Source organism: Chlamydomonas reinhardtii, chromosome 1, assembly GCF_000002595.2.
Source record: "Chlamydomonas reinhardtii strain CC-503 cw92 mt+ chromosome 1, whole genome shotgun sequence".
Taxonomy (NCBI): domain Eukaryota; kingdom Viridiplantae; phylum Chlorophyta; class Chlorophyceae; order Chlamydomonadales; family Chlamydomonadaceae; genus Chlamydomonas; species Chlamydomonas reinhardtii.
The window spans coordinates 4,875,430-4,887,925 of record NC_057004.1 but is presented as its reverse complement, the minus strand read 5'-3'; the positions used below and the strand labels follow the sequence as shown (position 1 = coordinate 4,887,925).

The window sequence follows — 12,496 nt, the reverse complement described above, 5'->3', positions numbered from 1 at the left end:
GCGGCGGCGCGCCGCAGGTGCCCTCACCAGCCCCACCGCTGACGTCGCCGGTGGCGGCGGCGGCAGCCTCGGCAGCGCAGCGGCCGCCGCCGCCTGCGCAGCCGTCTCCGGGCCTTGGGGAGGCGCTGCAGCTGCAGCTGCAGCAGCTGCAGCTGCCGGGTCGGGCGACCGCCCACCTGCTGGGGCTGGTGCAGGCGCTGGATGAGGCGGGGGCGGCGCCGGAGGACGTGGCGGCGGTGCTCGCCCGCGTGCCGCTCATGCTAGTGCGCCACCGCACAGCGGCGGCGGCGGCGGCGGTTGCAACCGACGGCGTCAACGGTAACGGCAACGGCGCCGGTAAAGGGAACGGCAACGGTGCGGTTGACGGAGGCCTCAGCGGCGGCGGCGGTGGTGGCAGCGGCGCCGGTGCCGGCGACGTGGTTGTGAAGGTGGAGCGCGATGTGGAGGAGGGCGGCGGTGGCGGCGTGGGGCCAGAGCTGCTGCTGAGATTGCGGCATCAGCAACAGCAGCAGCAACAGCAGCAGCAACGGCAACAGCAACTGCGGGATGAGCTGTTGGGGCGCAATGACGGCGGCAGGGCCTCGGAGTACAGCCCCCGCCGCCCTGCGGCAGTGGCGGCGCTCACTGGTGGTGGCTTTGGTGGCGGTGGCGGCGGCGGCGCTGCGGCCCCTGATGACGTGTACACGGCGTGCAGCCAGCAGCTGATGGCTCGCCAGTTGGGAGTCCGAATCAACGGCTACCCCAGCAGACCCTCGCCGCCGCCCTCGCCGCCGCCGCTGGCGCAGCAGCAACAACAGCAGAAGCAGCAGCAAGTGCAGCAGCACAAGCAGCAACAGCAACAGCAACTGCAGCAGCAGCTGCAACAGCTGCAACAACTACAAAAGTTGCAGCAGCTACACAACCATCAGCAGCAGCAGCCGCAGCAGCAGCAGCGGCCGCTGCAGCCGCCGGCGCGGCAGTTGAGTGGCGCCAGCAACCTACACCAGGAGCTGAGGGCCCAGATGGAGAGGCTGGCGCCAGCGGGTGGCGCCTCCGGTGCAGGAGAGCGTGGCGGCGGTGGCGGCGGTGGCGGCGGCGGCGGCCAGATGTACCGCAGCCTGCCGGCGCTGTCGGGGCGGCAGCAGCTGCTACAGCCAGACCAGGCGCCCGGACTGCTGCTACAGCTGGGGGGCGGTGGTGGTGGTGGTGGTGGTGGTGGTGGCGGGGCGGCGGGGCCCGCTGCAGAGTTCGGCCGCTCGAGGAATGAGGTCGTTAGCTTGGGCGATGGCTGCGGCGGTGACGGCGGCGGCGGCGGTGGCGGCGCCGGTGGTGGCGGCGGCGGCGGTGATGGGCTGGAAGTGCAGTACCGCTACCTGAGTGTGATGCAGGAGCGGCTGCTGCGACAGCTGGGGCTGCCCAAACAGGCCTGGCAGCAGCAGTAGCAGCGGCCGTAGCAGTGGCAGTAGCAGCGGCAGTAGCAGTGGCAGCAGCAGCGGCAGTGCCAGGAGCAGCAGCAGCAGCAGTAGCAACAGCAGTAGCGATGGCAGTAGCATCGCGGGCGGCGGCAGCCACTGGCGGGCGTGGTGGGTGCGCTCCTGGAGCCGCCGGCAGTGATTGCATGGAGGCCACACGTGCGTGTGTGTTGCGGCTGGTCCCGAAACACAGCAAAGGCATGCCAGCGGGCTCCAACGTTTTGATCGTAACACTGATAGACAGAGCAGGGCATGGTCGCTGATTACGCTTAGGGTGATGCAAAAGACCAATGAAGGGCGTTGTGCCGTTCTACTTGGTGCAATACGGCAGTAGAAGCTTGTGTGCGTACCGATGGTCGGGTCACTGTAGGCGCAGGGACAGAGGGAAGAAGTGATGTGGACTGGGTATGCCGGGCTGCGCGTGTTTACCTATGGTACGTGATGCGCCGCGTCACTGGTATTGACGGTTGATGGCAGGCGGTTGGGTGTTGTGCTGCGTTGTCCTTTCAGTAACAGGACAGCAGATGATAGACGTTCCCGGAACACGGCACTACATCGGGTTGCCGGGAGCTTCACCACCCCGCCCTGCATCGGGCTCCATTCTCATGACTATGGTACTAAGGAAACCGCTTTGTATGGTAAGCGGTACGGGGGTGCACGATGTCAACGGCCTTTTGCGCCGTTTTGCGCAGGCGCCGGGAGGACAAAATGCAGGAGCGGTTTGGACTAGGTATGGCGTCTTGCGCGTACTCGTTTGATTGCGGCGCGTGCAAAACCTCGCCGTTGCCGCCTTGCCGGTTAGTTTCTGCCGACGGCACACGGTGTCGGGTCGGCGGGAGAGTGTGTATGCGGGACGATGGGTGGCTGGCTGTTTTGTCCCAGCATATGTGGCAACACGCGTTGCCGTGTTGGGCGTTGCGTCCACGCTCAAAAGAGGCAACAGGTGAACTCGGCAATTGTCAAACTTTGACTTATTTGGGAACTTACTCCTTGACAATTGGGTGTGCCAACAGGGTGCCATGATGGCCAATGGATGGATGGGTGGGCGTAAGAAGGTGCAGGGATTATCCGGGATTGGGCCCGAGTGGTGGGTTGTGGGTGCAGGGTTTGGGTGCGCTAGTCATGGGCGTGTGTGTGTGTGTGTGTGTGGTCCTGATGCTTGCAGGGGCAATTGACCAACAGCCACGCTCGGGCACAAGGCGGAGTGGGTCACAGAACAAGGCAAGGAAGGAGGTGTGTGCGTACATGCATGGTAGTGAGGTACCCGTACGTACTAGAAGCGGGGGTGGGCCGCCTCGGCAAGTAAGGCGAAGCGACGGGGGGAAAGCCCAGCCGGCGGCAAGGTGACGAGGACTTGTGGTTTTCTAGCTTTCAAGTTGGCCACGGACTGCTGAAAGAGGTGCGCAAGTAGAGGCTTGACACAGAGGGACATAATTGTATGAGATACATACATGAACTTGCCATGTAGAGGCCGAGGGCGTTACTGGGGGTGTGGGGCGAATAATACCGCCCGGACCCCCTCATTGCGTACGTTAGAGCATCCCTCCACGGCAGAGCGGGCGCGTCACCGGTTTTTCGCCTCCCCCCTGTTGACGGGAGGTAGGGAGGGAGGGTGCGTGCTGTTGCTGTTAGCAAAGGATGGGAGGAACCCCGAGCCTAAATTGCTTGCGTGCCTAGGCTACCACAGGCCACCCGCTGAGAGGGTTAGGCACGGGGGCTGTGCGTTCACTAACGACTCCAGCTTGTCGTACTGCTGTGAGGTAACTTTTCCTGTCTGGCGGCGGTGGCGGCCTTGGGTAACTGCGGTGTGTGCAGTCCCGATCAGGCTCCTGCATGCCCCTGCGTGCTGTAGAGCGAGGGTGTGTGTGGATCTCGCGGGTTGGCCCCCTCACTGCAGGCAGTGGAATGACAGGAGGAGCCTGAAGGAACCGGCCCGTTTGCACTTGGGCTGCGCACGCATGCTGCGCTGGCGAGCATTGGCGTGCCAAATATCAAACAAAACAGACTGCGGTACGGAAGACGTACTAGCTCGTGAATGAATTGTTGCGCCGCATGGATAGCTGATGATAAGGATGCTAGGATCAGGATGCGCGCCGGCTGGTAGGACTGCATAGGGTTTGTGCCTCGGCTGAGTGATAACTTCTGGGTCAGCAGCCTGGCTTTGCGGTGGCAGGCGGTGGCGTCTTGGCTCCGGTCTCTCGCTCGCCCGCCCCGCCATCGTACAACCCGGTAGCTGCAGAGGACTGCAAGACGGAGCAAGCGGACGTGTGTTGAGGGAGAACAAAGGAGGAGGAGGACACAACCGTAAGGCACCGTTATATTACTGTTAGCGAGCGTGTTTTTGCGCTGAAAAAAGACTGGTGTATTCATGTGGACGGCAGTCGGGACCGCCCAGTCGGGGCCTCCGTCGGGCTACTGTGTTCGCCGTCATTACCTCACCAGGGCCGTAGGGCGGGGACCCTGTGGTGGTTGGGGCCTGGCGACGCTGTTGCAAGTGCCGGACTGCAACCGCCGGATAATTCCGGGTAGTGTGACGCAGTGCAGGATATGCATGCGGATCGCTGGCGCGCCAGGCAGGCGCGCCGGCGCGGCCCAGCAGGCTTTGCGACTGCGCTGCCCTGCCGAATAATAACTAGTGCAAGGAGCTAAGGCCGCAAGGACCTTGAACCCTTGATAGTAGGTTGTAACCATTCATCATGAATACCCTTATCTCGGACCTGGGGTCTGCGCAAGCAGCTGAAGCCCTACGTTTCGTGTTGCGTGGCCGTGTGCGGCAACACCCGACCACCCAGCTAGCCGCGCGACACGAGCTCAGCTGCGTGCGCCGTACACACCCGGAGGCCGGGTGCGCCCTGAGCGTGGAGCCGTGTGTGCCGGCCTGCCTACGCACACACGCGTGCCCCACACGCAAACATGCCTCATTCCTCCGGGTGTGCGCCCTCATCTCCCTCGAAGCCCACACTGCCTTACGGCCTGCGCTACAGGTGTGTGTATGGTTGCACGTACGTGCGCTGCCTGCTGTGCCCGACACGCAAAGCACTGCCAGCGAAGTCACGAAATGACGGTGTTGGAATGCTGGTGAATTGTAAGTTGGCGCGATGGATCTTGACGAGTGTTGCGGAACTAATGCGTACGTAGACCAGAGCGGAAGGCGGAGTGGGCTTTGCAGGCGGCACGAGAGTAGGCAGTCAGTAGCGCAAGTTGCGAATTCACATGGATCCTAAGGTCAGGCCAAGAGGGCACACAACAGTGATGTTGTGTTGCAGAACTGGACTTGTTCCCTGTCACCCCGCCATGCGGACCTGGGTTACTTCCCGCCGGGTCTCAGCTGCTTGATGGGATTGGACTATTGGAGCCGACAAGTGACAACTCACCCACACTCTCATCACCGCACAGCGGTCGCCCCACGGGCCGCCCTCGCAGCCCCACCTGCCGAACGCATACCGCGCCGCTCACGACCGCTGCAGGAACCAAACCGCCGTCACTCCGCCCCCAGACTCGCACACCAGTCACGCCCATGTCACATGTACTCGCTCACAGCCGCCGCACGTCACACACGCATTCGACCTGCTTCCTGGTCGTCGTCATCACGCTTCCACCACCACCACCACCACCACCACCACCACCACCACCCCACAGCCCCTCTCATCGTTTCCACCAGCTCCACCACCACCACTCCTCACAAAGCCAGCCAAAGACAACCCGCGCCCACCTCTGTACCTTGCCCCCTTGTCACATCAACCCCCGGTCCTTACCTGCCCCCGCCACGGCCGCCACCACCGCCGCGGCCACCACCGCCGCCCCGCCCGCCCGGCCCCCGCCCGCCCGCGCCGCCCCGCCCGCCGCGGCCGCCCTCCGGCCCACCCGTGCCGCGCCGCGCCTGGCCGCCGTCCCTGTTGCCCTTCCCCTTGTCCGCATTGCGCTGCGCCAGCCGCTCTTCTAGCAGCACGAAGCGTGCTGCGCCGCGTACCGAGCCGCGAAGCGTGGGCTTGGCGGCGGCGGCCTTCTTGCCGGCGCCGCGGCCGCCCTTGCGCTCCTGCTGCGCCTTATCCGTGGCTCGGAACTTGGCAAGGCCCTTGGGCCCCAGCACCGCCACCGCCTCACGCGCCTTGTCGTTGGCCTTTTCGCGGGCCTTGTTGGCGATCTGGAGGGATGAGGAGGAGGCGGGAGGAGGGGCCGGGCAGGAGGCAGGGTGGGGGCAGGTCAGACGAAGGGAGTCAAGGTGGAGCGAGGACAGGGGGAGGCGGAGGTAAAGCTGTCAGTGAAGGGAGGGCGGAGACACACATCCACTGCATACCGTAGACGTGCAAATCACGCCTGTGCCGACAACTTCCCATGACCTATTCAACCAACTTCACGCAGCCCCAACAACCACTCCCTCGCCCCACAACCACTCCCTCGCCCCGCCCCGCCCCGCCCTGCCCCCGCCCCACCCCAACCCCAACCCCAACCCCCGCCCCGCACCCCCCGCCCTCCCCAACCCCCCTAACCCCTCCGCCCCCCCCCCCCCGCCAGCCCTGCCACCCGCCTGCGAGGGCGGCAGCACGTCGGGGTCTGCGCTGATGCCGTCCAGCGGCTGGTCGTGCTCCAGCGCGAACTCCAGCCGCTGAGCCAACACCTTGTCGCGTTTGGACACAATGGAGGTGATCGAGCCTGGCGGGGGGGGGGTGCGTTACATTCATGAATTCTTGACAAGTCAAGGCGTAGCCAGGAAGCGGGGGCGGGGCTACATTCATGATTGGGGGGGGGTGCAAGGATTTTGGAAAAGCGGTACAGGATGCACTGAAGACTGCAGACGAAGTCGGTACCACATGAGCGGCCGTCCGGGCGGCCGCGGGGGGGGGGGGCAATGTGTGTGTATGCATGCGTGTGGGCGGGTGGATAGGGTGGTGGATGGGCGGGGGGCAGGTGTGTTTGGAGTGTAGGGAGCAGGAGTCCATGCGCAACTTACCCCTGTTGCCACCGCCGCCCACCCTGCCCCCACTTCCCCTACACCTCCCCCACCTCCCCCGCCGCCCCCACCCGCCACGCACCCGTGGCTCCCGCCCTGGCGGTTCGGCCTGTGCGGTGCAGGTAGTCCACGCTGTTGAGCGGGAAGTCAAAGTTCACCACGTGGTCCACGGTGCCCGGGAAGTCCAGGCCGCGAGCCGCCAGGTCGGTGGCGATCATGAGCGGCTGGCCGCCGGGCATGTCGGGCGTGGCGCCGGCAAACGTGGCGAGCGACTCCTGCATGTGTTTTTTGGGGGGTAGGGGGGGTAGGGGGTAGGGGGTTGGAGGCGTGTGGGTGTGTGTTTGTGTGTGCGTGCGCGTGCGTGTGTGTGAACTGTGTGTGTTAAAGAGCACAAGGAAAACATTACTGTGTGTGTGCGCTGTGTGTCTTATACTACGGTACTTCAGGTCAGTGAGGTGCGCGCGCGACCTCTACGGATGCTCTCACTCTCAGGACCCACACGCCGCCAGCACCCCAGGCCACCCAGCACCCACGCCAAGCACCCCCCTCAGCACCCCAGCCCGATCGACACATCCGTTGGGGTTTGGCATATCATACGGCATAACCCAACCCCCAACCCCAGCCCCCCAACCCCTACCCCCAACCCCAACCCCATCCCTCACCCCCACACCCCAAACCCCAGACCCCAAAACCAAACCCCCAAACCCCACACGCCCACACACACGCCCCGCTCTCACCTGCCGCGCCTCCGGCGGCATGTCGCCGTGGTAGCACACCGCCGCCAGCCCCTCCTCGCGCGCGTAGTGCTCCACCGCCCGGCACGAGTCCACCGTGTTGCAGAACACCAGCGTCTTCTGCGCGCGCCGCGAGTCCGCGCCCAGCACCTCGCCCAGCAGCGCCAGCTTGTTGCCGCCGGGCGGCAGCGGCAGGAAGGCGTGGCGGCTGCCGGTCACGGCGCGGTGCAGCGTGCTGGTCTGTGTGTTTGTGTAAGTGTGTGTAAGTGTGTGTCAGTGTGTGTGTGTCAGTGTGTGTGTGTCAGAGTGTGTGTGTCAGTGTGTGTGTGTGTCAGTGTGTGTGTGTGTGTGTGTGTGTGTGTGTGTGTGTGTGTGTGTGTGTGTGTGTGTGTGTGTGTGTGTGTGTGAGTGTGGTATAGTTGGAAGCGTGAGTGTGTACCGTATGTGATGTGTGTGGTATAGTGTTGCGTGTGCTTGGGAAGTCACTTGGGGGCGCCCATTTGCATTTGAGGTTTTCGCAAACTTCCGCCACATAGAGACACTGCAGGAGCTACTAGTTGGGTTTGAACACGCACCTTGAGCTCCTTGGCGTCGGGCACCAACTCCGCAATCGCCTTCTGAACCTGTGTGTGTATAAGTGTGTAATTGTATGTGTAGCTTATGTCTGTGCTACAGCGGTCATGTTGGTAGTGTGGCGGTGGTGTTGGAGCCCGCAGGGACGGCCAGAGGCGCCCACAGCCTGCAGCCGCGGCCCCCACAAGGCCGTGGCGTGCGGGCCCAACCCCAGCCTCCACCAATCCCTAACCCCCTCTGCCTCCCACCCTCCCTCATTTGCCCCCTTGGCCCCCACATTGCCGCGCCACCCCCGTTGGGCTCGTTGAGCGTATAACCCTGCCACCCCAACCCCCTGCCCTGCCCCCCACCTTTTCCAAACATCCTTGCCACCCCCCATACCCCACGCCCCCACCCCCTGCCACCTCACCCTCTTTGATAGCGTGGCGCTGACCAACAGCACGTGCGCGGGCTGGGGCTTGGAGCGCAGCGGCGCCAGGATCTGCGCCACCTCCGGCCCCCAGCCCTGCTCAAACACCGTGTCGGCCTCGTCCACCACCTGCGGGGGGGAAGGGGGGAGGGGGGGTGGGTGGGTGGAAGGGGGCAAGCGGGAAGGGGGCAGCGTGGAACGGGGCAGGCGGGAAGGGCCAAAGGGGTCAGGCGGGAAGGGGTCAGGCGGGAAGGGGTCAGGCGGGAAGGGGTTGGAGAGGAGTGGGAGTGGGAGGGAAAGCGTGCGGGAGGATCGAGGCGAGGCGGATTGGTTCAACGCCAACCCCCAACCCCCCCAACCTCCCCAACCTCCCCAACCTCCCCAACCTCCCCCCCCCAAACCCCCCCACCCCAACCCCAACCCCCCCCCCCCCAACCCCCCAACCCCCCTCGCCCTCCACGCACCAGCCACTGGATGTCGCGGTAGGCCACGTTGCCCTCGCGCACGTGCTGCAGGAAGCGGGTGGGGGTGGCCACCAGCACGTCCACCGGGCCCGCCAGCTGCCGCGCCTGCTCAGACATGCTGCAGGCAGGCGCGGGGGGCAGGGCGCGGGGGCAGGCGATGGGGGTTGCAAGGTTCAAACAGTGGGGAGAGGATACGTGTGGCGGGGGATGGGGCCGGCGGTGGATGCCTGGGTGGTGCGGAGCAGCGAGGGCTGGCACGCTCGCTGACACGGTCCCCTCACTCCCAGCTCCTCCCAGAATCCCCCCTCCGCACTGCTCTCCATCAACGCTCCCCACGCACACACACACACACACACACACACACACACACACACACATACACACACACATACACCCTCCTTTCCCTCCCTCTCCCACCTGCCCCTCTCCTCCTCGCTCTTTTGCATTGGGTCCGGTGCAGTTTGGGCTGTTACCTACAACCCCCCTCCCCACCCCCCTCGCGTCCTCGCTCACCCCTTGTAGGCGTTGACGCAGGCCGCCCTGAACTTGGCGGTGTGGCACAGCCGCTTGGCCACCTGGCTGATCTGGTCCGTCAGCTCGCGCGTGGGGCCCAGCACAAGCACACGCGGCCGCTTGGGCCGAGGCACGAAGCCCTGCTCCTCCTGCGCCTTGATCGCGTGAACCTGAGGAAGGGGGGTTACATTCATGATTAATTACGAGGGGGGAGGAAAGATGGGGAGCGCGTTTTGGGCGTTTGCGGAGTGTGTGTGTGTGTGTGTGTGCGTGAGGGGTGTGAGTGTGTGTATGCCGTGTGCATGAGGCAATTCCGCTGTTGTGGACGACCACTTCCGTTGCGCCTGCAGGTGTGGCCCGACCGAAACGGTGAACCTCATCGCCGCACGGTTCCCGTAACTCATGCAGTCCTCCCGTCCTACTTGTCAGCCTAGAAGCTGCAGGCATTGGCATCTCCCGCTCCCGCCACCCCTCCACCCTCCCTCCTCCCGCTCCTCCTGCTGCTGCTCCTCTTGCTGCTTCCGCCTCCCACACAACCTCCTCTCCTCCCTCCCTCCCTCCCTCACCAGCGGCAGCAGGTACGCCAGGGTCTTGCCGCTGCCTGTGTGGCTGGCCAGGAAGTAGTTGCCGGGGGCGCCCAGCAGCGCCGGCAGGGCCAGAGACTGCGTGCGAGACACACACATGGACACACACATACCGTATACACACACAAACGTACACATACACACGCACACACACAGAGGAAAGGGGAGGAGGGAGAGAGGGTGTTGTGGTGAGTGGGGAGCAGGGAGGGGCCCTGGAGTGGGCGCCCTGGCTGCCCGTGTGTGGAAGTCGTGCGTGTGGGAAAGCGGCCGGCGTGAAAGCCCGCGGGTGTCGAGCTTGTTCCGCTGGCTCTTCTTACGCAGTTTACCCTGGCGGCTGGCGTCTTCCCGCAGCGCATACAATTCTGACACGGCTGCCTGCTTGATGTGGGTCTGGGTCAGGCCTCGTATCCGCACGCCGCCTCCATCGCAACAGTTGCGGCGGCGCAGTGCCGCTGCAACAGCCCCTTGAACCCCTCCCCTCCCGCCGCCGGAGCTGCCCCCCCCCAGCTCATCACGCCGCACCTGGATGTCCGTGGGCTCGGAGATGCCCATGCCGTGAAGTGCCGACACAAGAGCCGCCGACAGACCCAGCTGCTCAAATGTGCGAGGCGCCTTGTCGGCCGGTCCGCCGGCTCCGGCTCCGGCGCCGCTGGCGGTGGGCCGCGAAACGTGAACCACCGTCAGCTGCCGCCCGCCCCGCAAATTGCTGCTGTATGGGCAGGTTTGACTGTGCAGAGGAGGTCGCAGGACGCCGAGGTGTGTTACAGGGACTGGCGCCGGGACCGTCGGCGAGCGCCCGGCTCCGCGAATTCCTCCGCCGATGCTCGCGGCACCGCGGAGGCCGCCGTTCATGAGCATCATATTGACTGTGACGAGACGCTTAGGAGTCAAGCAAGCTGCAACCGCTTCTCGCAGCGCACGCTGCATTCAGTGTGGAGCAGCCGACACTTGATTCTTCGACCAGTGAACTCAGTAGTAGTTGATTGTATGGTTATTGTTGATGATAGTTACCGCCAATTGACAAGCATATCACTGCTTTAGGACGTTCTGTGCAATTCACGGCCAGCGGCCAAGGCTAGACGAAACGACGCATTGGCGAGAGCTAATTTTGCAATTGCTCAGTACAGTATATAGGCAACTGGGCTCAGCCACAAAATGAGGAGCTCATACTACGGTAGTGTTCTGGACGACACTCATGCAAGGGTTTGTGTCCCAGGCACGTCTGGTCAACGACCCCACCCAGACCTTTCTTTCCTCAGCTCCTCGGCCTTCGTTTCCCCGCCTTCCTCCTCCTGGCCAACCTTTCGTCCCATGAGGCCAACAAGACACAGGCGGATGCGGTGGTCCCGTAGAACGTTTAGCTTTACAGATTGCATACTACGCAGCGAAAGGCTACCTGGCCGACCTTGAGTGGCCGAGTGACCGCGAGGCGCGCCGGCCCTCCGCCGTCCTGACTTGGCGGTGCTTGGACGCCTGCGTCATGTGGGCGGCCCACCACGGACACGGGGAGCTGCTGGAGCAGATGCTGCTGAGTCAGTGGCGGCGGCCGAGCTGCGGCCGCCGCTTCGCGAGGGCGGCACGCGGCTGGCTGCTAGGGCGACGGTGGTGGGGCGGCGGCGGCGGCAGAGGGCGCCGCAGCGGCGGTGGGTACAACCCCACGCGTGTGCTGGAGCTGGCAGCTCTGCACTGCCCCGCGCCCACGCTGCGGCGGCTGTTCTTAGACTGGGTGCCCTCAGGCTTGGTGAAATGGCACACGCGCTTCTCCCTGGGCTGGCTGGCGGCGCCCCGTATGTAGTGCCAGCATCGTGTTACACGCACACAAGCTGCGTTCAGCCACACACACTCGCTTGCATTCGGCACTCTCTGAGGCGGCTGAGGCGGCTGAGGCGGCTGGTGTGCCTGCCCCTGCCGCCGCCGCCACCACCACGTGGAAGTTGGTGACGAGGCCCTCCAAGATGCCGCCCCCGCTGTCCGACAGGAGAACCTGCGGCGCATGCGCAAAAGGGAAGGACTCAGGGGAGCACGTACGTACCTGCATGGGAACTCTGCTGGTGCCAGGCGGGCAATGTCATGTCGTGCAATACCGCACATCCCTCTCTGTCTTCCCCACAACACCACTGTGTCCCATTGAGCCCCCGGTGCCCACCTCTGCCACGTCAAGCGGTTTGGCAGCCTCCAACCGCCGACGCTCCGCCACCCAGCTGCAGGCCTTGGCGGCGGCGAGGGATCGCGGCCGGCCCATCACCGCCGCCTGGTGATAGCGGGGCGGCACAAGGGGAACAGTCAGCAGGCTACACAGGGAACAGGTTGGGGCGAGGCACCAGTGTGCGATCCATGCTGCCACGGCAAGGCGCCGAGAACGATCCCCGTCCCCACGGCAAGGCGTCAAGGCATTAAGGCCTGACCTGGGTGCTGGGCACCCTTGCTTGGCCGGACTGTCCCTTCTTGTAATGTCGCATTCATTAAGGCCATAAAACCCAAAAAAAACGGGTTGGTGTCACAGGCGCCGGCAGTGCGGCACAAACATAGACCAGGCAGGCTGTCCGCATGCCCGCCCTCTCCCCCCCCCCACACACACCTGCGCCCTGACCCGTAAGGCGGCGGCTGCACCGCCTTGCATTACGCAGCCACCCGTGCGGCAGGCACCGGGGAAGGCGGCGGCAGCTGTGGTGGTGTTGGCTGTTGCGTCTGCCCCGTTGCAGCGCACACGATGCGTGGCTGTTGCTCCGCGGGGTTTGAAGGTGTGGGTGCGTGGTCGTGTGCTTGTGCAGGTGCAGGTGGGGGCCGATGTGGGCAGACGGCAATCACCAGCATGGC

General features: G+C 64.7%; 3 protein-coding genes across 4 annotated transcripts in view; 1 reads left to right on the top strand and 2 right to left on the bottom strand.

Annotated features, from left to right (window-relative positions):
• Positions 1 to 4,150, top strand: part of CHLRE_01g033900v5 (uncharacterized protein) — a 9,904-nt gene extending 5,754 nt beyond the window's left edge. For both annotated transcript variants that reach the window (XM_043058686.1, XM_043058685.1), the window contains exon 6: positions 1 to 4,150. This exon is cut by the window's left edge. In XM_043058686.1, coding sequence (XP_042928600.1) covers positions 1 to 1,421 — 1,421 coding nt within the window. In that variant the 3' untranslated portion in view covers positions 1,422 to 4,150.
• A 494-nt stretch (positions 4,151 to 4,644) lies between these two features.
• CHLRE_01g033832v5 (uncharacterized protein) lies at positions 4,645 to 10,896 on the bottom strand. Its single transcript, XM_043058684.1, has 10 exons — positions 10,202 to 10,896; positions 9,662 to 9,757; positions 9,096 to 9,265; positions 8,583 to 8,700; positions 8,119 to 8,247; positions 7,712 to 7,759; positions 7,140 to 7,376; positions 6,485 to 6,677; positions 5,980 to 6,104; positions 4,645 to 5,595 (listed from the first exon to the last, which is right to left on the bottom strand). Exons 1-10 carry the CDS (start codon positions 10,538 to 10,540, stop codon positions 5,203 to 5,205), a joined length of 1,848 nt encoding a protein of 615 aa, XP_042928598.1. The 5' UTR covers positions 10,541 to 10,896; the 3' UTR covers positions 4,645 to 5,202.
• Positions 10,897 to 11,030: 134 nt separating this feature from the next.
• Positions 11,031 to 12,456, bottom strand: CHLRE_01g033763v5 (uncharacterized protein). Its single transcript, XM_043058683.1, has 3 exons — positions 12,258 to 12,456; positions 11,826 to 11,930; positions 11,031 to 11,663 (listed from the first exon to the last, which is right to left on the bottom strand). The coding sequence occupies exons 1-3, from the start codon at positions 12,297 to 12,299 to the stop codon at positions 11,412 to 11,414; spliced, it is 399 nt and encodes a 132-aa protein (XP_042928597.1). The 5' UTR covers positions 12,300 to 12,456; the 3' UTR covers positions 11,031 to 11,411.
• Positions 12,457 to 12,496: the final 40 nt, after the last annotated feature.

What these genes read in the sequence shown, in the direction of transcription:
- CHLRE_01g033763v5 (XM_043058683.1), bottom strand. Translation starts at nt 12,299, where the DNA reads ATGCAAGGCGGTGCAGCCGCCGCCTTACGGGTCAGGGCGCAG. An exon ending in CCTTACGGGTCAGGGCGCAG is followed by an intron (nt 11,931 to 12,257) that starts GTGTGTGTGGGG and finishes CGCTATCACCAG; the next exon opens with GCGGCGGTGATGGGCCGGCC. An exon ending in AACCGCTTGACGTGGCAGAG is followed by an intron (nt 11,664 to 11,825) that starts GTGGGCACCGGG and finishes CATGCGCCGCAG; the next exon opens with GTTCTCCTGTCGGACAGCGG.
- CHLRE_01g033832v5 (XM_043058684.1), bottom strand. Translation starts at nt 10,540, where the DNA reads ATGATGCTCATGAACGGCGGCCTCCGCGGTGCCGCGAGCATCGGCGGA. An exon ending in TGGCGTACCTGCTGCCGCTG is followed by an intron (nt 9,266 to 9,661) that starts GTGAGGGAGGGA and finishes CCCCTTCCTCAG; the next exon opens with GTTCACGCGATCAAGGCGCA. An exon ending in TGCGTCAACGCCTACAAGGG is followed by an intron (nt 8,701 to 9,095) that starts GTGAGCGAGGAC and finishes GCCTGCCTGCAG; the next exon opens with CATGTCTGAGCAGGCGCGGC.